This window comes from Marmota flaviventris, chromosome 11, assembly GCF_047511675.1.
Source record: "Marmota flaviventris isolate mMarFla1 chromosome 11, mMarFla1.hap1, whole genome shotgun sequence".
Lineage (NCBI taxonomy): Eukaryota > Metazoa > Chordata > Mammalia > Rodentia > Sciuridae > Marmota > Marmota flaviventris.
In genome coordinates, this window is record NC_092508.1 from 27,520,984 (window position 1) to 27,548,511 (window position 27,528).

General features: G+C 35.9%; 1 protein-coding gene across 8 annotated transcripts in view; it reads right to left on the reverse strand.

Moving 5' to 3' along the window:
- Positions 1 to 27,250, reverse strand: part of Pikfyve (phosphoinositide kinase, FYVE-type zinc finger containing) — an 82,393-nt gene extending 55,143 nt beyond the window's left edge. For 6 of the 8 annotated variants that reach the window (XM_071618851.1, XM_071618849.1, XM_071618850.1 and 3 more), the window contains exons 1-7: positions 26,981 to 27,066; positions 23,646 to 23,826; positions 22,148 to 22,297; positions 16,803 to 16,921; positions 15,699 to 15,870; positions 8,447 to 8,654; positions 6,479 to 6,568 (exon numbers count right to left, since the gene is read on the reverse strand). In XM_071618851.1, coding sequence (XP_071474952.1) covers positions 6,479 to 6,568; positions 8,447 to 8,654; positions 15,699 to 15,870; positions 16,803 to 16,921; positions 22,148 to 22,297; positions 23,646 to 23,817 — 911 coding nt within the window. In that variant the 5' untranslated portion in view covers positions 23,818 to 23,826; positions 26,981 to 27,066. The other 2 variants (XM_071618847.1, XM_071618848.1) reach the window with 2 other exon arrangements.
- Between the last annotated feature and the right edge of the window lie 278 nt (positions 27,251 to 27,528).

Genomic DNA, 27,528 nt, shown 5'->3' on the forward strand with positions numbered 1-27,528 from the left:
CCCCCTTACTCTCTCACCACTTCTTGTGTGTCCTCCCCACTGTGTGCTCAATTGAAGAGGATGACCTTCTCCAATAATGGAGGACTGTTCTTCAGTCAAGGGTATATTAGTAGCTGCATTGCCCTCCTAGAACCTCCAAACAAGCTCTCAAAGGCACTTTTAAAAGTAGTTATGATGATTATGTACAATGTCATTATTGGGAAAAACTAGGTGAAGGATACTCAGAAATTGTACTATCTGTGCAATTTCTATGTGAGTCTAAAATCATTTAGAAGTTTAAAAGAAAGTAGAAATTATGGAAATATTACAGAAAAATAATTATATAGTTATATATCAGTAATATTTCAACGGAAGTAGATATAAACACTTGTTAAAAATATTAAAAATTAGGGGGTTTTATAGAGAAATATAAAAAATGGTAACTAAATGTAGAAATAATTTTACAAATCAGGAAGAAAAAACTATGGTTCAGAGGTCAAATCCATCCTGTTTTTCTACAGCTCAAGGAACACCAATTCTGAACCCCAACTAAGTGAAATGTTATGTTCAAAAAAAGAATTCCTCTTTTCTCATTAGCAGACCTACATTTAAAATATTGTCCCCAGTTATTATTAAATTTTCATTTCATCAGTTAAAAAAACTAGTGAATATTTGCTTCTTCTAATGACAAAAGTACTTATACATACCCTTAAATGATTTATAAGTGTATTATCAACAGCATCAAGCAAGCTATTTAAAAAAAAATTATGTAGCTAAAAATTTACTTTGCTTCTACCTAGGAAAAATGAAACCAAATTTTAGCTTCCAAACAAAGGATAAAAGGCAGAAGCATCTCTGTGTTAGATACTATGTAACCCATTCATTAGGGCAACACACACACACCCCCCTTATTTAATCCTCACTGTATTCTGTAGAGTAGGTATTTATAGTTCCTTGTTATAGATAATGAAAGCCAGAATCAGAACTTTAGTTAATTTTAGGGCAACTCAGCTAATAAGAATGAGGGCTGCCATTCAAAATTAGGTTTCAGCCGGGTACAGTGGCACACTCCTGTAATCCCAGCAGCTCAGGAGGCTAAGACAGGAGGATCGTGAGTTCAAAGCCAGCCTCAGCAAAAAGTGAGGTGCTAAACAACTCAGTGTAGACCCAGTCTCCAAATAAAATACAAAAAATAGGGCTGGGAATGTGACTTAGTGGTTGAGTGCCCCTGAGTTCAATCCCTGGTACCCACCCCCACCAAAAAAAGAAACTAGGTCTCAAATGAAAACCATCTTCTTTCTAATATAAAGATTTTAAAATATTTTTAAATAATTTAAGAAATTATTCAGAGATTTAGCAGAAAGTCACTATTAATGATTAATATATCAAATAACCTTTAAGCAATATTTTTAAAAATAATCAGCTATTCATTTCTTGGCATATTCTTTTAGTTCAAAGATTGCCACTATGTCTTACTCAATTAAAATCTCTCTTCCAGTTGGAGCATTAGTTCATGCATTCTGCTTTGTCTATGTTCTAACCATCCTGCATGTATGCTATTACAGTGGCAGTAAGAAAAAAGCAAATTAGTTAATTTTGTTGTCAAAAGCACTAATGAATATGCTAGTGGCAAGAATGCTGATGAAAATTATAAGCATAAGGGCTGCCACTCATTGAATAAATTACATCTCTCCTAAAGACCTTCATCAAACTTAGAATTACTTCAAAACACATGAAGATATATTATAAACACAGCTATCTCTTTGAGTACATGCCCAAAAGAATATTACAATTTATCTTATTTTTTTAAAACTTTCCACATCCCTCTGCTATATTTCCTTCCTTCTCTTTATAGCAAAACTCCCATTTCCAATTATTCCTCCATCCTATTTTAAACCCCAACCAACCCACTGAAATTACCTAGTATACTTTAACTCATCTTACTTAACATTTCAGCATTTTAACTCCTTGAAAACCTTTCTTCACTTTTCTAGTAAGGCAAATACACCTGGTCTGGTGTTCCTCTCGCCTCACTGGCCTCTCCATCTCCTTCTTTATTGGGTCCTCTTCACTTCCCCAATCTCAGTCCTTGGTCCTATCTCCTCTTTTCACACTCACTCTGCTGACGATCCCCATCCAGGTTTATAACCTTAAATACCATTCACATAATAATGACACTCAAGTTTATATTTCCAGCCTGTACCTCTTCCCTAAATTCTGGACTCATATATCCAACTGTCTATTTGACATCTTTCTTGGATCTCTAGAAGGTGTCTAATTCAGCTTGACACCTGTTAGTCAGAACTGTTAGTCAGGCATTGTGGCACATGCCTATAATTCCAGCAACTCCAGAGGCTAAGGCAGAAAGATCACAAGTCCAAGGTCAGCCTCAGCAATTTAGTGAGACCATGTCTCAAAATAAAAAGGGCTAGGAATGTTGCTCAGTGGTAAAGCACCCCTGGGTTCAATCCCCAGTACCAAAATAAATAAATAAAATCAAACTGTCACTCCCTGTCTTCCTCCATCTCAATTAATGGCGATTGCAATTGCTCAAGTCAAAAACCTGAGTCATCTTTGAATTCTCTTCCTGTTGTGGCCTACATTCAATTGACTAGCAAATGTCATTATGTCTATACTCAAAATGTATACAAAGATCATTATTAGGAACATTGGTAAAAACAGAATACATACAACACATTAGATGACAGAAATTTCTTACCATTATAATTTCCAGAATTTATACATGATTATGTAAGGGACCTTAATTTTTTGTTCTAAGGGAACACATTTAAATATTAATAAGTAAAAAATAAGACTTCCTGTTTCTGGCCTGACATGTAAAAATCTTAGAAATTTTTACTCTGTCCCAACAACCAAAAAGCTAAAAAAACTGAAAAGTCAGCAATTCTTCATAGATCTGTCAGACAAATGAGATCACAGGACAAACTGCTACTCCAATCATAAAAATGAGACAGGTACGTACAGAGAATAACAATTTACTGGAGCAGAAACTCACAAGTAGAAACCTCCCTGAAAAACAACTCATTTTAGGTAGAAAAACCTGAACTATAATTGGCAAATTACAGACAGCTCAGTGTAAATAAGCCTGAAAACTCTAGGTGGGCCAAGTATTGGGGAGTGGGGCATGTATTTGTGAGTTTCATTTTCAGGAGTGCTACCAGGTCCTCGTGGTGAATGTCAAAGAAAAAGGCCCTCCAGCTCCCCACCAGCAGGGAGAAAAAAAATACAATTTTGAATATGACAGATCTTTTTAATAAGGCCTTCCCCGAGAAGAAACTATTTTATTAGAGGCTAACCTAGTAAAATAGCAGAGCTAAACACTCCCCCCTCCCCAGGGGAAGAGAAATACCCAATACCAGCCCCCTCTAAACCATCCATGTGGGGGAAGAGAAATACACAACTCTAGCCTCTTCCAACCATCCTGTCCCACCTAAGGAGGGCAAAGGAGGGGTGACAAGGACAGAGGGATAGGGAAGTACTTAAAAAGTTTATAGTCCCATGGCACAGGCTCACCAAAAAACTGAGACTTAACCAAAGGAGTCTGAAGATACTTCCCCTCATCCATGCCTTATCATTACATGACTAAAGAAAGGCCTATTTACTGCAGTTTCTTTCACCTACTACATCATGTCTAGTTATCAACCCAGAAGGCATACTAAAAGGCAAAAAAAAAAAAAACCCAGTTTGGAGATATAGAACAAATATGAGAAAAAATTGGGTACGGCACAAATGTTGGAATTATCAGTGCAAGAATGTTTAACAAAACTTGTATGAAATCTAAATGAGGAAAACTACAACACATGAATAAAATAAATTAAAGAATAAACAGATATTTCATGAATAGGAAAACTCAATATTGTCAAGATGTCAGTTTCTCCAAACTTGATCTGATTCATTGCAATACCAATCAAAAACCAGCAAGTCACTTTGTAGACATCAAAAAAGTAACTCTAAAGAATATAAGAGGCGGCAAAACACCCCAAATAGTCAACACACTATAAAAGGAGAAAAAGTTGGGGAACTGATACAACCTGACTTTAAGATTTACTATAAAGTCACAATAATCAAGACAATGGTATTGGTAAAAGAATAGCCAAATAGGTCAACAAAACATAAAAGAGCCCAGGAATAGACTCACATAAATTGTCAACTGACCTTTGACAAAGGAATAAAAGTAATACAAAGGAGCAATTAATCTTTTCAAATAAGTTTTCAATCTGAAAACTCAACTGTCCATCCACATATTTAAAAAAAATAAATCTAGAAAAGAACTGATACCCTTCACAAATTAACTCAAAATGGATCATAGACATAATTGTAAAAGGCAAAACTCCTAGAAAATAACATAAGAGAAAATCTATATGATCCTGGATATGGTAATGAGTTTAAAAATATGACACTCAAGTTACAGTGCATGAGAGAAATAATTGATCATCTGGACTTCATTAAATTCTTCTGCTCTGCAAAAGACAATGTCAAGAAAATGAAAAGACAAGCCATACACTGGGAGAGAATATTTGCAAAAGACACATCTGATAAAGGACTATTATCTAAAACACAACAATATGCTAGGTGTGGTAGTACATGCCTCTAATTCCACCAACACAGGAGGCTGAGGCAGGAGGATCACACGTTAGTGAGACTGTCTCAAAATAAAAAATGGAAAAACAATGGGCATGGGGGCTGATGATGTAACTCAGCAGGAAGGCACCTCAGGAGTCAATGTTCAATGTGAGTAATGCCAAAAAAAAAAAAAAAATTTTTAATTAACAATGAGAATTTAAAAACAATAAAGTTTTTTGCTGTATTTAAAAAAAATAAAATAAAACAAAATTTTTTAAAACTCAACAATGAGAAAATAAACAAACTGATTACAGATGGGCAAAAGACTTTGACATCTCACCAAAGAAGATATACAAACCACAAGAAGGCAGATAAAAAAGATGTTCAACATCATATGTCATTAAGAAATGGCAAATTAAAACAATAATGAGATACCAATATACATCTATAACATTGGCCCAAATCCAAAACACTGGAAACACCAATGCTGGTATCATGTGGAGCAAGAGAAACTCATTTCATTCCTGGTAGGAATGAAAAATGATATAGACACTTTAGAGAACAGTTCGAAAATATCGTACAAAAATTAATCATGTTCTTACCAAATGATCAAGCAATCAAGCTCCTTGGTATTTATCTGAATAAAGTGAAAATTACTTGTACACAGGTATTTATAGTAATCTTACTCTTTCAATTGCTAAAACTTGGAAGCAATCAAGATGCCCTTCAGTAGGTAAACAGATACTATACAACTGGACAATGGAACATTAGAACATTATTCTGCACTAAAAATATCAAGTCATAAAAGATATAGTGAAAACTTTAATGCCCATTACCAAGTGAAAGAAGCCAATCTTAAAAATCTACATACATTCTGTGTATATAATTCTGGCAAAAAGGAAAACTATGGAGACAATTAAAAAAATCAATGATTATCATGGGTTAGAGGGAGGGATGAACTGACAAAACACAGCAGATTTTTAAGGCAGTGAAACTACTACTCTGTATACTACAATGGTAGATACATGTCATTTTGCATTTGTCCAAATCCATACAACCTACAATACCAAGAGTAGACCTTAATGGAAACTACAGACTTTGGATGACAATGTGTCAGTGTAGGTTCTATAATAAATATACTATAATAAATATACCACCATGGTCCCAGATATTCACAGTAGTGAAGGGTTGAGCATATGGAGAACAATGGAAAAGGGCCTCTGTACTTTCTCCTCAATTTTGTTATCAGCCTAAAACTACCATGTAAAATAAATCTGATGAACTAAAGAAATAAAAGATAACAATGTGTGAAACATACTCTCAAATGGTTCAGGAAAAAAATGTATGTGCATGTGTAAAATGACAGAATACGCAAAAACAAATAAGTAAATCTTAATGAATATATGGATACTTATTTTCTTATTCTTGCAAATCTTCTGCAAGTTTGAAAGTTTTTTAAAACAATTAAAAATTCAAGAAAAAAACACTCTCCCCATCTCATTCAGAGTAAAAGTCCTGACAATTAACTATAAAACTGATCTACTTCAGACTCACAGGATTGTTTCTTATTAGTTGCTGGGAACTTGTCATTCTTGTTTTTTTGGTACACTCTTACACAAAAGGTCCACAAGGTTTCGTTCTCTCACATCATTCTCTCACATCCTTCAGGTCTTTTTACTAAACTAGAAGACAGAGGATGGTGTAGGTCCCAATATCTTAAGTCACTGATGAATACTGGAAAGAGCTACTCAAAGAATGAAAGCAAGAGCTGACCAACAAAAAGAAAATGATAGTTTAATTCAGCTTTTAGAGCTGGGATTATAACAAGCAATCACCTTTTTTAATGCTTGTTGTTATTACAATGACAGGAAATAAAAAACAGACACAGAATACAGTGTTTCCATTTAGCATTTACCTATTTCGAGCGGGGGATTTCCCAGCATCCTCCTGAACAGATACAAGTCTTGTTGAAAGAGCAGTGTTGGAGGAGTCTGGATGAATCAAACTATAAAGAAAATAGGAAAATATTGAGATCGCTTGGAACAGTAAAAGGCAAACCCAATTCTAATGAGATGCTTTAACATTTAAAAGCAAATTAAATCTTTTCCCCTGAAATTGGGGGATTATGGGTCACTTTTGCACTTGCTTGGATTAAGGTGAAAACTGTGTGTGATTATCATATCAAATGTCAAAAGAATGATAAAGTTTTTTAAGTATACCAAACATTAAGAACACCAACAGCCAAACACGGTGGTGCATGCCGGTAATCCCAGCAACTCAGGAGGCTGAGACAGGAGGACTGTGAGTTAAAAGCCAGCCTCAGCAATAGCGAGAAGCTAAGCAATTCAGTGCAACCCTGCCTCTAAATAAAATAAAAAAATAGGGCTGGGGATGTGATTCAGTGGCCATGTGCCCCTGAGTTCAATCCCAAGTACACCCCCCAAAAATAATAATAAAATAATGAAATTAATTGGATCAGTGACTTACATGATAACTTCCCAAATCACATATATATAGATGGAAATGATTTGGGAAATATGAGTTCCAAAACTTTACTCTGTCCCCACAGCCCACTGGAATAGCAAAATAAGAAGCAAACCTAGGTCTAAGAGCAGGTTCCACCTCTTACTAGCTGTGTGACCAAATTCATTATTTAATCTTTTTGAACTTCAGCATCTGCATCTGTCAAAAGGAAAAAATAGTGCCTACCAAAGAGGTATAATGAATAAAAGAGAATGAATATTAAATAATTAGCACAAAGTCTAAAACTATTATTCTACCTTTGATATCTATCAAACACCTCTCAGGAAGCTATCATACCTGGTTTGTTTTATAAAATTTATAGCCAGATCATACACAATTAAAAGATATTAGTAATTAAAATAAGCAAGAATTGAAGACTTTCTACACTTTGTACTATATTATTAAATATAGAATCAATTTTTTAAATTTATAATAGGTATGTAAGATATAAAGAATCATGATACTACAAACATCAAAAGATTCATCAAGTAATTTAAGAAAAAAGAACACTATCACTGATTCCAAAGTACCTATGGTCCCAGCATAATTTATTTTGTATACTTCTGAAGTTTACATAAATGAAAGGTTTGTGGATGTACGATTATATGACACATCTTTTCCATTTTATATTATGTCCCTAAGATTCACACATGTTCAACTATAGTGGTAAGTGGTTCATTTTTTTATTTTTTTAAATATAATGTACAATAAAATTCCTCACTTCCTTAAGATGTAACTGAGAAAACATCGCATCAGAAAAGTGTTGGTTAAAACTCCAAGCTCTTTGATATGGTCAGATTTGGTATTATGCTTAAGAAAATTATGTTGCTAGAGAAAGCAATCAGAAACTGATGAACCTAGGACACTAATTCAAACAATTCTAAGTAACTTCCAAGTCACTTCCCCTACTACCAGTCCATTTAGACCTGCAGAAAGACAGGAAATGTACCTTTGGAAGGAAAAAAAAATCTAATTTCATTTAGAAATATGAATACAAATCTCATGAGTATTATCCATAAAAAGATTTCATTAGGAATTATTAATCTCAGTGACTTCTGTTGCCTATTCATCAAATATCATGAAGTTTATATACATGCCATGTGCTATTCTTGGTGCCAACAGTAAAACAGTGAGTGAACAATAAAGATATAGTCTCTCATCTTAAGGAGATTATACTCTAATTGGTCAATAACCTCACTACCCATAAACATCTATGATCCTGCTGGAAGTGAACCAAGGAGAAAGGAGAAAATGGTGAATTTGAAACAATTCAAAGAATAAAAGTCAACCAAAAGCACTTATAAGTCAAGAAACTTAGTATTTCTCAAGTTTAAATAAAATTATATTCAAGTGACAGTACCTTTGCCAGGCCAAATCATCCTCTAAGAATATGTTACGGCTGGCTTTTCTACTCCCAACAGGTGTTCGGGGTTCACTGGGATCAAGTACAGACACAGAGCAAGCAGAATCTGAAAGAGCATTCAAATCTTCCCCAATGGAATTACTGTCTGTGGAATGAGCGTAACTTAAGGCTATTTTTCTACAATAGGTACAAGCCCGGAGGTCTCCTGGGAGGAAAAAAAAAGAGAGAGAGAGAGAAAAGGAAAATGAGTAAAAAGTAGCAATACTATATTATTTAAAATATTTTAAATCCTTGGGTTAACAAATAATCTAATAACAGGGAAATGTCTTTAAGTCTTAAAAGACTACCCCTCAAAAAAATTTTTTTTAAATATTTATTTTTTAGGTGTAGATGGATACAACACAATGCCTTTATTTTTTATGTGGTGCTGAGGATCAAACCCGGGTCCTGCCCGTGCAAGCCAAGCCCTCTACCACTGAGCCACAATCCCAGCCTCCCAAATTTTTTTAAAGAAGTAAAATACTTCAGCTGACTCTGTTAAATATTTTAAGAATCATCACTATAATAAATTTATCCAAGTGTCCAAATTACTTCAAATATTTATAACAAGGTAAGAAAATCTGACCCAGTAATACTGGAAAACTGTGTTTGTAAGATATCTTTTCAAAATTGTAAAAATGAAATAAGGGATCTATCAAAGGTAGGAATTTCAAGCAGAAAAAATTTCAATACAGTAAATAAACCAATGTAAATGTAAACAACACAATTTCCCTAGGCAACAAGTGAGGAAATTAAAGTTTCTATTATGAAGCCCTGAAGAGTGTCCTCTAGAAGGGTACACAATTTTGAAACAAACTAAGAAAATGGCCTAAACACAATATGATATATTGAGATAAACTTTGCTGAAATTCTTATAACGAAAAGTTAAAATAGAAATGAAATGTAATTGGGAGAACAAACAAGATTACTTAATACTTCTAAATTTTTTTTTTTTTAGGATGTAGTCCTGCCCAAAAATATTATTTTCTACCTTGTTTTTCTAAAACATTGTTTTGTGTGATTCCGTAACAATTTGGTGTATTAAAAATGGAGGTGAAATAGTCATATGCCACATAATGTTTTGGTTAATGAGATCACATAATACAATAATAGTCACATAATGGAGCCGAAAAACTCCATTTTGTTCTCCCCATCTGCAGTGCTGCGGATCAAACCCAGGGCCTCACACTTCTGAGGCAAGAATACTACCACTTATCTGTAGCTTTGGCCCTTGAAAAATTCTTATCACCTGGTGATGTTGTAGCCATCATAATGTTGTAGGGCAACACATTTCTAATGTTTGTGAAGCTGTTATAAATAAATCTACTACTCTGTAGATCTTATAAAAGCATAGCACATATAGTACATAAAAGTTGATAATGATGATAAATGACTATGTCACTGACTTATGTCGTTATGATTCTACACTTTATCATTATTTTAGAATGAACAACCTTTTACTTATAAAAAAATTTACCATAAAACAGTATACCATGTTGGATCAGTAGCAGTCTCTCAATTGTTCAAGGAGCTATGTTGATACTCAGAAGGCTCAGATAGAAGGAACACCTGAGGCCAGAAGTTCAAAACCAGCCTGGGCAACTGCAAGACCCCAAAAACCCAATCCACCCTACCAAAAAAAAGGGCCATAGGGATCTACTAACCAGCACCATCCAGGTTGGTTTAAGTATATTCCATAATGTTCACACAAAGACAAACTCACCTAAGTGATGCACTTCTCAGAACTTACCCATCATTAAGCAACACAAGACTATATTTAACTTTACATGTAATTTAACAATTCTACATTAATTATTTATTACCACTACTACTAAAAATCTGAAGTGACAGAAAAGATTTCTAAACGTTCACTGTATTGCTTTTGCCATAATTTCACCAACTATAATAATACCTCTGTTTTATTTTAAAACTACTATTATATAATACTTAATTTTATTAAACTGCAGTGCTGCGGATCAAACCCAGGGCCTCACACTTCTGAGGCAAGAATACTACCACTTATCTGTAGCTTTGGCCCTTGAAAAATTCTTATCACCTGGTGATGTTGTAGCCATCATAATGTTGTAGGGCAACACATGTATCTTAATCAAAATAAAATGTCAGTTGTTGACATACTAATTTCTGTCACCACAATTTAAAAGATAAAATCGATTAAAACTATTAAGAAAAATAGATCTGCATCCACTTCAATCAGGACCCCAGAAAACAGTAACAAAGTGAACACCAGTCTAGGATAATCAAAGCACTAGGATAATTACCATTAACTGACCAAGGCAGAATTACAGTGAGGATGTGAAATTACTTCCTTCCTAAAAGACCTACAGTTTACCATTACAAAAGCGGGTTTGTTTCTTACACTATTAAAGGAAATCTCCCTGAACCAGTCAGCTCTCAAAACTAAAATTATCAAACCAATAAAGGCAGTCAAGCCTGACCAGGAAAGTTTCATTTCATTAGAACATTCATCAGCAAAGGCCACTACACATATAAGTGTATTATATGATGGAAAAATAAAGGCTGATGAGACACAGTCCTGCCACCAAAGAACTCACAGTTTACTGGAGATGATGGACATATATAATTTTAAAACGCTGCATGATGAATGCATAGATATTACTTTTACTATTACCATAATAATTGCTTAATATTCATGGATCCTTTGATATGTGCCAGACATTGTTCCAGGTATTCTACATTTATTCAGGGTCTCAATGTGCAATTGTGCACTAAATATATTATTCCCATTTGTGATGGTTAAGCTTAGGTCAACTTGGCTAGACAAGGGGTTTGGTCAAATAATCTAAACAGTTATCTGGGGTTGAGGGGTGCAGGGAGTATGATTAATATTTACAAATACTGAAGTAAAGCAAATTATTCTCCATAAGGCAGTGAGTCTCATTCAATCAGTTAAAGGTCTGAGGAGGTAAGACTAAAGTTTCCAGAATAAAAAGGAAATACTGCAAGGCAGAAATCCTATAGGAGTTTTCAGCCTGCTAGCCTCCTTGAGAATTTCAGACTTGCCAGCCCTTCACAATCATTAAATCACTTGAGCCAATTCCTTAAAATACAGATAAACTTCTCTCACTCATTTGCTCAGTGTGTGTGTATAACTCCATTCATTCTGTTTCTTTAAAGAATTCTCACTAATGTAGATTTTGGTACTGTTATGTTTGAATATGAGATGTCCCCCAGAAGCTCCTGTAGTAATGCAGTAATGAGGTGAAATGACTGGATTGTGAGAGCTGTAACCTGATCAGTCTAGCCTAGTTTAAATGGACCACCTGGTAACTGTAGGTAACTTGTACGTGGCTGAAGGAGGTGGGTCATTAGGTTCATGTCTTTCCTCTCTGCCACCATGAACTAAGCAGCTTTCCTCCACCACTCCCTTCTGCCATGAAGCTCCATCTCATCTCAGGCCCAGAGCAGTGGACTCAATTGACCATGGATTAAACTTCTGGAACCAGGAGCCAAAATAAACTTTCCCTCCTCTATATTGTTTTTGTCAGGTATTTTGGTCACCAGACACACAAAGATAACTAAAACTGGTAAAAAGAATGGTTCCAAAGGAAAAGAATTTTAAGGATAAGGTTCCTGAATGGGCTTTTATGTTTCTAGAACTGGTTCTCTGATTGGACTGAAAGGCACTAATGATTTTATTTCTAACAGCAAAGAGAATATTGATAATCTATGGTGTGCTTAGCAATACAAACATGCAAAATATCACCTATGTATGGATACTCCTAATCAAATACTTATAAGAAGCAAGATTATGAGTTACTATGTATTTAATATCTTTGAACATTTTTGTCAAACTAATAAGTATATTAAGATAAACTTATTGTTCCTAATTGCACTACACAAAGTAGAGAAATAAAAGAATAACCTCAGGATTCAAATTCCCAGTTCAAGAACTGAACTAATTAAGTTTCTGTCGTCCCTGAAAGAATCCCTTATCTCCTATGGCCTCAGTGCTAAGATTGCTGAATATCTAACCAATTCTCAAAATACAAGTGGCTTGAATTAATACACATAACAACAAAGACAGAGACAGGAGAGATGGATCTGTTCACAAGCCAAAGAACATGAAGAACTGCCAGCAACCACCGGAAAATAGGAGAGAAACCTGGATGAATTTTCCCTTGGAGCCTCCAGAAGGAAGCAAGACTGCCAACACTTTGACTCCAAGCTTTTGGCCCCCAGAAATGCAGAAATGGGAGAACAAATTTCAGTTGTTTAAAAAAAAAAAAATACCAAACACATAACTTCAATTACCAATCTTGCAGTATGTCTGCTAATAAAGTGAGGACACTGATTAGGAAGAAATGGGATCCTGAAAATTAGAATGAAGATATATGGGAAAAGCCAAAAGAAGCTAAGGATATTGAACCCCCAAATCTGAACCTCCTGTCGGAAGTAGCCTTTCCAAGTCATCTGAAATTAACTCTGCTTTGCTTCAGGAATTTGTAATGCCTCCCTAGAGTTAGGTGCCTTGCAAGACACTACTAATTCCCCTCAAGATCTATTCCTAGTACCTCCATCCCATAGTCAAGTCCTGCCAGGTCTTAAAGGTAAGGTACAAAGTAAGACCAATGAGGATATATGCGGTATACCTGAAGAACCACATGACTTTTCCAATTAATATAGACAAAAACCCAAGGAATGTGTGAGATGGTTATTGAGGGTATAGGATAAGAGTGGATAGAAAATTTGCCAAGTTGAATTTACTGATATGGGTCCACTAAGTAGAGATTCCAGATTTAATCTTGCAGCTTGAGAAGTTAAAAGAAGCTCTTAAGTCCATTTAGTTGACTGGCTAAAATATGAATCTTTTAAAAGGTGGCTTATATTAAAAATGAAGATAAAATGCCTGAACTTCCCTGATATACTACAGAGCAAGGAATACATAAGCTTAGGAAACATGAATGAGTCAATTTTGCACATACATAACCACACTCCCTCTCTCTTATTATGTGATGCTCTGCATGACCTTTGGGCTCTGCTAGCAAGAAAGACATCACCAGAGGAGTACCCTAGACCTTGTACCTCTACAATCAACCAAAACAGGTTTTTGGGGGTTTTTTCCTGACGCCAATTATGAAACAGGGATTGGTGTGTACTGGTTTGGCTAACACAGCCAAACCTGCAGAGGAACTCAGTACAGCTCAATTCATTGTTCAACAGCTACTGGGTTTATTTGGTCAAGATACTCACTCGTAATTATGGAAGCAGAAGCTTCTCATACCTGTTGTATTTGAAGCTATCACCAGGAACTAAAAGCTAAAGCAAATAAAAGACTTTCTTCCTGATAACCTGAATAATCTGGATGTGGACACAACCACTGGGACCTAGTTATGATTTGATTATTTATAAAGTAATGCTAATTGTGCTAACACTTGGAAAGCATAAAAAAAATCTAGTTGTAAGTGATAGTAGTGTTTGATTTGACAGAAAACTAAAGTAAACTTTTAATAATAGTCTCTCTTTACATATGACTTAAGGAATTTATCTATGGATATTAGTAACCTTTTTCTATGATTTGTCCATAATAAATCATACTTGGTCACACACATAAAATAGAGTGGATTTGCCATATAAGACCTGCTCCCTTATCCCTGAAAGATATACCTTTCAGCACAACCATGAAACATAAATTTGTGAGGGGACACTCAGAATCCCTGAAGAGCTCTGGCTGCTATTGCTTTTCTATTTAGATAAGAAATTACTGCTACCACTGAACCAGGAAAACCAAATGCAATTGGGATAACTGGATCCTCAGGTATCGGGGCCAAAGGGATTTATGGCCTTTGAATACTGTAACTATACAATTAAAGCAAGGAAACAGCCAACTTTTTCAGGGGTTACCAGCACTAACTCTAAACTGAAACTAATTCCAAGGACTCAAACATAACTGTTGTTCACCAGTCACAGCAGAGGCTTAGGGAGGCATGGCAACTGATGGGAGTTTTAGCTCAGGTACATCTGACAGTGAGTTTAGTGGGTCCCCAAAGCCCATTCTGTCGTTATTTCATCAGTTCTAGAATATATAATTGATATAGACATATTCAGCAACTGGTAAAATCCATACATTGATTCCTTAACCTCTATTATGGTGCTTCTGGCCTCCAGAACTGTAAGACAATAAATTTGTATTGTTCTAAGCCACTCAGCCTGTACTTTGTTATGGTAGTCCTAAGAGAGTAAAATGCCAGCCAGGCATGGAACACACACCTAAAATCCCAGTGACACAGGAGGCTGAGGCAGGATGATCACAAGTTCAAGGCCAGCATCAGCAATTCAGCAAGTCCCTCTTTCAAAATTAAAAAAGACCAGGGATCCAGCTCAGTGGTTAAGTGCCTCAATAAAAAGGAAAGAAATCAATCCTAACCGTATGAGACAGATTTTATCCTAAGGGTAATGGTAACTCTGAAAAGGTATTTATCCTAAGAGTACTAAGCAGGGAAATAACCTGACATGATCAATTGGCATTCTACAAATACTGACTTGAATATGAAAAATGAATTCAAGATAGGGAAAAACTAGGGGTAAGAAAATCTCTTAAAAGCTCTAGTCAATCTGGATGAAAGATAATGAACTCTGTAGCAATTTTAGTTTCTTTTTTTTTTTTTTCAAGTGAATGAAAGCAAAAGGAAAATCTATACAATAACAAAAATAACGAGAAGTCAAGAGGATTTTCTTGAGTAATTTCAGTCCACCTTCCACTCCAAATCACTGCGTAAATCTACACACCATTGTCAGCTTTCTTCTGTTTCAACAAATAACTTGAATTTTCAGTATTGCTAAAATTTGACTATGTTCCTTATGGAAGAATAAGAGTAAGATACAATTTGCCAAAACATAGTGTCATATAAGTCAAGAAAAAACTTTAAAAATAAGAACTCTCATAATAATATAAATTAGAAATCTACTCTAACCATCTTGTCTGATAACTTTTAACATCCCTAGAGCTTTCTGCTAGTATCTATGATACACTGTCTTTTATTCTAGTTATTTTTTAACTTTCCATCTACTTTATCACTTGACTGTGAAGCACTGTCGCCCTCACTATTGCATCCCCACGCCTTACACACAAGGCCCAAAATAAAAATTGGCTTATTGTTGGTCCTGTATTATAATTATTTTATACTTATGACCTTTAAAAATTGTAATACTGTCAATAAAATGCATTTACCTGTATAGCCCATAAATTTTCCAGGGATTTCTTGATTACAGCAACGACTGCAGAAAATCTGCCCACATAGTCGGCAATGGTGTCTGCGCCTAAAGGTTGTGAATTTTTCACTACAGTCATAGCACTCTTTACATTGGCTATCTGGCATCCAGTATTGCTTCAGATCACTATCCTATAACAATAAAAAAGTGTGAAGACTTCTTGAAAATACTGATTTTTATATTGTAATGGCAAATAAAATCCTTGAAGATTTTTTTTTTTACAGAAATGAGAAGTTAATTCTAAAATTCATAAGAAATGCAAAAGATCAAAATGACTAAGAACAATCCTAAAGAATAAAACAGGATTTACATTACCATCCATCAAGACTTATTCAAAAGCTATATAATTTTAAATAGTACTGGTGCAAGGACAAAAAAAATGGAGATATGGAACAGAAAAAAGTAGCTTAGCATACACTAATGTGTACATGATTTTTGTGATAAGATTTATAGCACAATCAATGACAGATGGTCTTTCAAAAACTATGGTGCTATCCTCATGTCCATTATAACCAAATAGACATGAAAATAAAAGGAAACTTGACCCTATTTATTCACACAAATAATAAAGCTTCTTAAAAAGAATCATAGGGGTATATCTACAGATCCTGGCCTGAAACTAAAACAGAATTATTTTAAAAACATAGCCTTAAAAGGAGGAAAAAAAAAAAAAACTGATATAATAAACCACATTAAAGTTAAGAACTTAGGTTAAAAAAATTGTGGTTTTCACAACTGAAATAAGTAATAAATATACTATCGTTTTATTCTTTATTTTTGGTACCAGGGATTGAACCCAGGGGCACTCAACCTCTGAACCACATCCCCAGCCCTTTCTTATATTTCATTTAGAGACAGAGTCTCACTAAGTTGCTGAGGCGGGCTTTGAACTCAAGATTCTCCTGCCTCAGCCTCCCAAGCCTCTGGTATTACAGGTCTGCACCACCACACCCAGCTTAACAAATACATTTTCTTTCAAATCATATTATGTCATTTTTCAGTGGGAATGGTATGATCCCAAAAAGTATGTAAGAAGAAATCTTCCAAAGCATCTAAATATTACCTGGCTTTTTCCCTCCATGATTTCTTTGAGACGTTTTAATACTGTGCTGAGGCTTCGAAGCTGAACAGCTGTACGAGGATCATGACCTCCAAAGGTAGGTTCTGCTTTCCTTCTTGTATCTGAGTCATATTAAAAAAAAAAAAAGAGAGAGAGAGAGAAGAACAAAGGCAATCTTGTTAAAGGTTCCTTGTGTCTATATAAAACACTGCATCTATGTGATGTGAAGTGCTTTTATTACTTGTATTCTCCCAACCAGTGACATAGGTTGAGAGTTAAGGGTGGTCTTTATAAGGGTAACAGACTGTTGAAAGTATTTCTTATTGCCATGTAAAATACTATTTCACAAGCAAGTAAGAGCTATCTAAGACAAGAACTATCTGAGCTGATGGTTTGGAGGCCTAAAACAGCAGCATCATCTACATGGTTAGAATTCAATAATGATTTCTTTTGCTCTTTGGTCCCAACCTATAATAAATACCTGCTGGACATTTAACAGAAGAAAAAGCAACTCCAGAGGGTTAAACACTAGCCATAAAAGGAGCAAAAAAAAAAACTGATAAAATAAACCACATTAAAGTTAAGAATTTAGGTTAAAAAAATGTGGTTAGTTTAGCTTAGTCTCTATAGTCATATAGGTAAGCAATAGGATCAAATGGTTCAATTCTGGGGCTAATCATCAGAAAGAAATAATTCACCCCTAAAGATTCTGATAAAGGGCTGGGGTTGTGGCTCAGCGGTAGAGCATGTGCGAGCATGTGCAAGGCCCTGGGTTTGACCCTCAGCACCACATAAAAATAAATAAAATAAAGGTATTGTGTCCAGCTACAACTAAAAAATAAATATATTTTTTAAAAAAAGATTCTGATAGAATTCAAAAAATCCAGGAGGGTAGATTTGACCATGATAAAATCTGACAAATGTCCAAGCATATTATAACTGCCAGAGAATTGCTAAAACTCTAGTCCTATCCTTCTCTATTGCACCCAACCCAACCCTGTAGTTCCAAACTGAAAGGGTCAGGTATTTTGGTCATAGTGACAAAAAGTTAAGACACTCCAGCTGTTTCAAAACCTAGGGGTGAACAGGAGGTGATCTGACAAAAAAGATGAGTTATCTGACTATGGACTGTGTGACACCTCTGTAACCATGAACCCAAAATAAACTTTTCTTACAAGTTGTTCCTGTCAGGTATTTTGGTCATAGTGACAAAAAGTTAAGACACTCCAGCTGTTTCACTGAAATGGCAATACTAAACACAAATCTATCTATAATAAAACAAGCCCAGATTCTAGCTTTGTAACCAGAATGGTAGATGCCCACCAAAAGTGCCACCAGTAGGTAACTGTACTTTTCTTGTGGACCAAAACTACTGCAGTTTCTATTCCTGGCTCAGTGTTATGGTTTTGATATGAGGTGTTCCTGAAAAACTCACATTAGTTAATGCACGAATATTCAGAGATGAAATGTTTAGGCTATGGACACTATAATCTTATCAGTGAATCAATCCATTTAATGGATTAATAATCTGAATGGATTACTGGGTGGTAATTATAGGCAGCTGGGGCATGACTGGAAGAAGTAGGCCAGTAGGGGTATATCCTTAGGGCTTATATTTTGTTCCTGGCTACTCACTCTCTCTACTTCCTAACTGCCAAGAGCTGAGCAGCTTTCCTCTACCATTCCTTCTATTCTAACATTGTGCCTTGCCTCAGGCCCAGTGTAATGGAGTTGGCTGACTATGGAGTGAAACCTCTGAAACCATGAACCCAAAATAAACTTTTCTTAAAAGTTGTTCCTATCATATTTTGGTCATAGTGACAAAAAGTTAAGACACTCCAGCTGTTTCAAAATCTAAGGGTGAATAGGAGGTGATTTGACAAAAAAGATGAACATCCAATTAGCTTAAACACTCTAGTCTAATAACCCATGGAGCTCCCACTAACCTAAACAGATTGCAGTTACTTTCCAAGGTTTCAAGTAACCAAAGGCAACTGCAGTCTAAAAATTTTAACATTTGTCTTCATTCTTTCAAGAGAAAGAGACAACAATCACATAATTTTTAATATACTTATTGTCATAGTTATTTTTGTTACTCTCTTTCTATGCCTAATTTACAAGTTAAACTTTATCACAGATGTGTACATATGGGGATAAAAAACATAGGGTCTGGTACTATCTGTGGTTTCAAGCCTCTACTGGTACAGAAAAGAAGGGAGGTTTAGAGTATATCCCTGCAGATAATGGGAACTACTATAAAATGGAAAATCTGGGGCTGGGGTTGTAGCTCAGTGGTAAAGCACTTGCCTAGCATGCATGAGGCACTGAGCTCGATTCTGAGCACCACAAACAGATAAATAAAATAAAGGTCCATCAACAACAACAACAACAAAATAATAATAATTAAAAAATAAAATAAAATAAAATGGAAAATCTGCCTCAAACTCACTATTTGCCAGATTTATATTAGGTGTGCTTTGTTTTAGTTGGGTGGGAAATAAAAGATTACAAAGAAATGAGAGGTTGATATCTAAATCCAAATTTACAAAGAATTACCTAAAACAATTTAACGAAATAATCACTGTATCTAAACTGTACTTATTTTTAAACACTTTGAAAACTTTTTATCTTAATTTTAGCATTAGTAATACCTCAGAGGTGGTACTAAAATGTAAGTATTAGACCAAATTATTCATGAGTCTCAAAATATAAAGCAACTATCCATGAATTATAAGTTGAAAAAGGAGACAAAGCTGTGAGAATTACAATGGCAATGCTCCGCATACCGGCAATAACAAACTGTGAAGCCCCTTGCATTTAGCTACTTAGAAATACAAGATAGTATTAATAACATCATCCACTGGAAAAGGATGAGTGAGGCTCTTCCTGGAACCACGAATGAGCACTAGTGCCCTTGAATTAAGATGAACAGACACTGAGAAAATCTGGTCTAGCTCTTTGCTCTTAGGCAAATAATCTTAGCTGCTTCTCTTATAAAACAGATACCAGAAAATTAAATTACTTTCCTAAGGTCAGAAAGCCAGTACATAATTACAGTCCTTTAGGGGGAATGAAAAACCAACCTCTACCTCAGAACAAAGCCTGTCCAAGGAAGGGACATGACCTTAGTCCTCGGAAAAACCCACAGAGCACTCCTAAGCACATTCCCACCCTGCTAAGTTGTTTATCTACAAATAACAGGAGAGATCTGCTGTGCCAGGTGTCCCTGACTCAGCCAGGCTAGGTGGGGATCCACAGCAGCCCCCTAGCAGCCACCAATCAGCATGAGACAGGGAAATACCTGGGATGCCAGATGACCCTCCCAGTGGTTTATGGTGGTTGATAACAAGTTGGGAAACCATGTAGTTCAGCACGTACACCCCTCTTGGCTCAAACCAATCAGTTCAAACGAATACCCCTTTTGTACTGACCAATCACCCCTACCTAACTTGTTCCCACCAGTGAATATGCTAATCATGTTTTAGAGTTGTTATTTGATTTTCCCGCGGTGTGTGATGATTTGCTAAGGGATGCTATAATGTATGTGAAGTCCCTGCCCTCTCCAAAAAATGTATAAAAATGCTGCAAACCCTGGGCTCGGGGCCTCTCAGTGTCACCAGTTGCTGTGTGTGCGTGCGGAGGACCGAGCTAGTTTGCAATAAACACCTCTTTGCTGCTTGAAAAAAAATAATAATAATAATTACAGTCCTTTAGTGAAGAAAGGAACTTATTTGGCCAAACAGTCCCAGGCTTTTGAAGTTCAAATGCATCTAAGGTAGAATCCAAGAATAAAGACAATAAGAAAAGGTAGAGGGGCTGGGGTTGTAGCCCAGTGGTACAGCGCTTGCCTGGCACATGTGGGACACTGGGTTCGATCTTTAGCACCACATAAAAAAACTAAATTAGTAAAATAAAGATATTTAAAAAAATTTTTTTTTACTATAGAAACTGCAACAAATGAGACATTAGAAGCTCCATCTAAAAATATTTAAATTCAATTGTATCATAACACCACAGGCAAAGTTAGGCAGTCTGTCACTACTAAAAGATGAGTTTCTACTCCAACTCCTCAACTGAACAAGTGAGGAAATCCTATGCTTAAAATGGAGACTGCTGCTCTCCTTGGTCTCCTTTTCTTCTTTCTGTAGCTAAGGAAAGCGTGGTATTTTGAAAAACTAAGACTCAATAATTCTACAAAGAAAAGGTGGTAGCTAAAATTTTCAGACAATAATGTCTTCATTCAATATTATTTAGTCAGAAGGGCTCCCTCAACAAAAACAGGCTGTTGGCCATGGGCCAGGTATAAGAGCTAAGGAGAACTTATTGAGGTTAAAGGTTAAAGTGGAGATGTTTTAAAATAAAAGGAGAGCTCCTTTCTTTCTCTTCCTTTGCCCACCTTCCAATTCTTAACCAGGGGTTAAAGCTCACTGCCTTAGAAGTCCTATAAAGATGACACAGCCAGCTCTGGTCCAGTTCTTCAAGCAGTACTTCTTCTGACTTGATTTCTCTTGCCTCTTCCACTAAACCAAATCTCAACTAGCAATAAAATATCCTTCTGCCAAACACCATTGCTTTCACCTATTCATTCTCATGGGGAAGACTGGCCAGGGCCGACAGGATCTGGTATTCAGGGACACTTGATTTCTCAACGCTGTATCCCTTTGCCTCTATTACACCACTTCCCACTGCCTTCTTCTATCACCTTGATAGATGGTTGGGCAAACCATTCTACTGAGTTTAGCAAGCTAACAGAAATAAAGCATAAAATATTTACTCTCTCTAGTTTCTTCACTTCACTGATCCCTAGCACGCACTTATTAGAAGAGCATGAAAATGAAGGAGATGACTGTGTAATAAACCAGGATGGAGAATAAACAGGCAAGAAGAGCTCAGCTTATACAGCCACACTGACAGTTTGCACCCCACAAAGGACACAGGCCAAGAGCAAGTGGCAGCCCAGCAATGGAGTTGAAGAATTCTGCAGCCAGAGGCATGCACATCACATTTCACTAGCACCCAAATACAGACGCAGAATTCATTCACAAGACTGAAACTAACCTGTGTTCTCCTGGGGATGCTGCAAATTGTTCTCTGCTGAAACTCAAGCAAGTAATTAATCAAAAAGCAGCCAAGAGGTCTGTTGTTTGCCTAAATCAAAGTTTAATGACATGTTTAAGAGCTTTTATTCAGATATCAACAAATTCTTTCACTAACTAAGTAATAGTTTTATTTATTCTGGAGAGTACCTGACTATTCCAAACAACAAGAAAGTTAAGTCAATAAATAACTTGGGAAACACAATGACCGTGGAAAAATCTTAGAAGAATGAAATAAGAACACTGTTTTACCTAACACTGAAGAGCGTCGATGAAGTTCCTCATTAAGCTGTTTTTTATAAGGAACAGGTGACCTCACTGATTGTGTCCTTGAAGGGAGCTGAGGGCTGGACCAACTTCCACTGGGAGAAGGGTGCTCTCCTTGGCTTCCTTCTCCTCTCTCTGTAGAGCAAAAGAAAGGTTGACATTATTTGAAAAATTGAGACACAAGAATTCAGCAAAGAGAAAACATGAAATTTTCCAGACAAATATATAGTTATATATATATATATATATATATATATATATATATACACACACACACACACACACACACACATATATATATATACTTATATATATGTATGTATATATTACATGCATAATTTAAAATTAGGCTTTTGGATTTTTTTAAAAGAAAGAAATCCAAAGACTAGAGCAAAATTATAAGCCAATAATCACACCCTTGGTATACGTGATTTTCTGTTTTACTTTTCATTTGAAATTTGAGGAAACAGAATGCAAGCTTTTTACACAAAGGCCCAAAATTTTTGCTGTGTTTATGGAAGAGATTCCTTGTACTATTGAAACAGCACCCAATATAGTAGCTGCTCAACAAACGTTTACTAAATAAATAGAGTATTATCTTATAAAGAGTCTACATAATATAATATCTTAGATGGAATCTTATAAAAGACATTATGTAAAAATTTAAAAACTCTGAATAAAATACATACAGCAGTTAGTGAAAATTGTAAAATCTTTACATTAGTGCAGTAATACTAACCTAAGATGTTAATAAGAGCAGAAACTGAATGTAGGGGTAAACATAAATGCTCTGCATTATCTTTCCAATTTTTCTATAAATCTAATAAAACTTTTTTAAAAATTAAAGCTTATTTTTTAAAAAGTATCATCTTAAAAATGTAATAAGTTTTTACAGTACTTTAAACCTAACCATTAATAAACTTAATTAGAACTATTAAAATTTCTACTGAGGGGCTGGGGTTGTGGCTCAGTGATAAAGTGTTTGCCTCGCACGTGTGAGGCACTGGGTTCGATCCTCAGCACCACATAAAAACAAGTTAAACAAAATAAAGGTGTTGTATCCACCTACAGCTAAAAACAATATTTAAAGAAAAAATTCTACCTAGGCTGGGCTCAATGGCACACATTTTTGATCCCAGCAGCTCAGGAGGCTGACACAGGAAGATCACAAGTTCAAAGCCAGCCTCAGGAAATTAGTGACGCTGTAAGCAACTCAGCAAGACAAGCTCTTGCCCTGTCTTTAAATAAAATATAAAAAAGGGCTGGGGATGTGTTCAGTGGTTAAGCACCCCTGGGTTCAACAGTACCCAAAAAAAAAAAAGAAATCTAGCTTTTTCTTCTTAAGCAGAAAAATCTGGTGATATATGAATAAAGCACCTTGTTAATATTTCACTTTCTCACAAAGATACAACATGAAAGTTGAATAAGGGAACTATAAAGAATCAAAACTGTAAGTTTTCTGATGCTTAAGAGTAAGTCTTACCTTTGTTAAATCGAAAAAGATTTACAAAAGAACTATATGCTGATTTAAAAGAAGGTTCATCCTGGTCAGGAGTCAAAGGTTTAAAGTGTGTAAGATGAGAAGGACTGGTAGGAGGTCGAGGCAAATCATTAGCAGAGTCCAGTGTTGGGGAAGTCTTATCATCTGTGGCCATTTCATGAGTCTGCAAAAGAAAAAAAAAATGTTACTGTTTCAGAAGCCAAAAGTTAATTTCAAACAATATGCATATATCTGGAAGATCCTATTCTGTGAGAGTTTTTACCTATGAAAACCAAAGAGTCAGTGAATTTAGTTTAGCATACTCAAGTGAAGGTTTAAAAACGCTGCTGTCTAAATCAAATCTCAACACCTAAAACTGTCGGTCAACCTAATTTCAAACATTACTATTAAAATCATTTTAAAATTTTTAAATTAAAAAATTTGCAGGTAAGGCATAAATGTGAGCAGGCAAAGAAGAAAAATATTTTCATACCTGTAAAAATTTTGGGGAAAAAAAGGTATTTAATAGTTTTTTAAAGTTATACAGGGAAACTGGTTTTATGCCAACATATAAATTCCTCCATCTTACTTATTTCAGCTTTTCCCTCTAAAAGTATAACAAAAAATTATCTACCTAAAGAAAGGAAATAAAATAGTCATCCTTTAATGACATTTCTATATAAACTCAACAATTAGCTCAAGTTACACCTTATTTGAATATTGACAACTATTCAAATCAACAAGCTATGCTCCATCATGTTTTCTTCCAGGAACATGAACTTGCTATTTTCCCCTTTAACCCTATATAAATATTAAGATAAATATATTAATATTAATATTAGTAAATACTAATTTAACTCTATATAAATATTAAGATAAAGATCTTCCTAAAGGGCTTTTTCCCCTAAATTACCAAAAATCATAATTCAGCCAAAGCAGTAAATCTAACCACATCAGAGTTTACCAAAAAAGCACCAATTTATATTTTGCTATTCGGAGTTATATTTCAACCAGAAGAACCATGCATACCTCTAGTTAGTCATTAAAATGCTTTAGTTTCTAATATAATTTACACTTTTAAAAAGAGGACATTACACTCTTGTAAATGCTTTGCTTCTCTGAAATCATATGCACCATCTCATTTTATTTTTACAATCCTGGAAGGTACATAAAGCAGTCCTCATTACATTTTTATCTTCAAGGCAACCAAGGTACTCTGAACCTAAAATAACTTTCCTCGGGGGGAGGTCACAAAGATAGTTTGGGAACCTGTATCTAATCTCACCACAAAATTCTTTAGATTGAAATTATTTTTGTAGCTTTTCACAGACCTCCAAGTCTAGCCTATAAGCTATTTTCTAGCTACTCAAGAATTTGCTTTATTAATAATTTAATTGACTTTTAATTAAAGCACAAATGAAACCACTAACTTAAACAGAATTTTGGCAATAAATGTTTATTAGAAGCTGGGGCAGGGAGGAAAAGAAAAAGAGTAAGGGGGAAAAGTGAAAGAAGAGGAGGAGGAGGGGAAAAGTGAAAGAAGAGGAGGAGGAAGGAAAAAGGGAAAAGTCTTTAATATCATCTTCTATTGGGGAAAGTAGTTAATAATCCTTCCAAAGTATCATGACACTCCATATTCCAGCTTCAAGACTTAGAAAATAAGATGGTGACTGATTAAGTACAAACTCAAATTTTTGTTCTGTATTTTTTAAAAGAGTACTAGAGATGAAGGACATGATGACAATAGCAACCTCAGGCCTCAGAAAACAACCTATATTCTACTTTCACAAAAGTAATATCAGAAGCAGAGTTAAAAACCTGCATAAAGAGCCTTAGAATTACCTTGAATTACTTCTAAAGATCAACTAAACATGAAACTTTTATTAGGTTTTGGAGATATGAAGATAAAAAATTACAATATTAACATATAGCAAGTATTGTCTCTACAACATAAATACAATCACATGGAGTTATCAATAATAATTACATGATATTGGGATCGTGAAAAAACTACATTACAACTCTAATTTTTTGACAACTCAATAACTGCTTATTATAAAAACTAGTACTCCTTCCTGACAGGTAATTAGAAGTATTTATCTACTTACTCAAAGACCTCTGATGTATCACCAGCACTCCACCTCTTTCCATTTCAAGGTTAGTGTAGTATATGCATATTACCTTGTTAGTAAAGCTAATCAGTAGGCTATGGGGTATTAAACGTAGGAAATAAGTTGCTCTATCAGCCAATATCAAAAATTTAGTTAGAATATCCAAGTATCAGCCTAGTCATCTCTAAGTAGTTTTTTTTTTAAAAATACTCAAATTTTATCCAATAATGCAGGACAGTTTAATACTAGTAGTGTTGGCTTCCACCAACAAAGAGTTTTGTTGTTGTTGTTCAATTTTTGCCAACAAAAATACTAAAGGAATACCAAAACTGATCCATATTACTCTTGCCAGAAAGAAAGAGGCAGTTCCCAGAAAATTAGTCTTGCCTCTCAGAGGAGTCAACCTGCCCAAACTCAAGAAAAAGAAACTAAGAATATTTTTTGTAAGAATAATGACAGAGTAGGACTTTTGGAGAGGCAGAAAACGAGATTCAAATAAATCCGAAATAAAATACTGCAAATATGCCAAAATACTATCTGTATTGTCATTGTACTAATTTTTACTAAATGAATGCACGGAATTAACATCTTAATAATTTAACGTATTATACACATCAGATATACGGAAATAACCAATTCTGCTTGATACAGAATTCTAGCATTTTTCATATTTCTTGAATGTCTTAATAACAACAAACTCGAAACTAGGCAGAAGACCCCCATATTCCTAAAAGTATCCACCCACTTCATTCTCATCCTTTTGTTGAGAACATTCTTTAAGAAAGGGAAGTACTAATTTGGAAACCAAGTCTCCCCAAAACACTTTGAGTTGAAATAAAATCGCCTTTAATGGCAGAAACAAGCTTTCAAGGAGATATACGCATATTTGAAAGCCCAAGGTTGTTACCAGTTCTGTAGCTTATGAACTTTCTTTTCCAGCCTAATGATGTACCTCTGACACATGGACCAGAGCTCGTCCACTCAAAGGGAAGAGGAGTGGGCATTCCTCCTCCTAAATAAGTTCGGGCATGAGAGTTAAAAGAGGTGCAAGGGAACTTCAAATGTTTCAAGGAACCCTCTTCAAGAAGTGCCCTACGCGACTCCGGTTCCACTCGCCAGACAAAGGGCAGCCTGGAATTAGGAAGACCAGCTAATGCTTGGGACAGGTTCTTGGCCTTTCCTTGCCCGGCCGCAGCCCAGCGAAGGAGCCCCATCTCTCGCCCTCACCTCAGATTTCCCCCACCGCTCTGGCCCGCACAGCACCCAAGCCGGCCTTCTTCCCACTATCAGCTCCAGCTGGCCACACCCCAGGCCTCTCCTTTATCTGGGCCTCCCGCCCCGGCCCCGCCGGCCTCCCTCCACCCCAACCCCAGCTTCACCCCGCTCAGGTGCAGGGAGCCCGCCCCGGAGCACAGCGAAGGGGTACTCCAGTCGCCGGCTGTTGCGGCAGGAAGCGAAGATGCTTACACGGTAGATGCGGCGTCTTCCTTCCCCCCAAGGCTCCGCCCCCCGTTCCTCCTCCCCACCAATCCGCAATCTTTCCTGGGGGCCGACTCCGCCCCCTCCTCCCCGCCCGCACGGCGTTCGGATCAGACGCTCAGGCAGAAAGAGTCCAGCCCAGAGAGTGTCGTCTTGGACCACTTGGCCAAAGCTAGGCCGCCTCCGCCTTTTTTGAGGAAGCCAGGATCACAGCGCGCGTGAGCGTCACGCGTGTGGGTCACCGGATGCGTGCTTGGTGTCCTGGGCACCGGACTGGTGCTGGCTGGGCCGCGGTT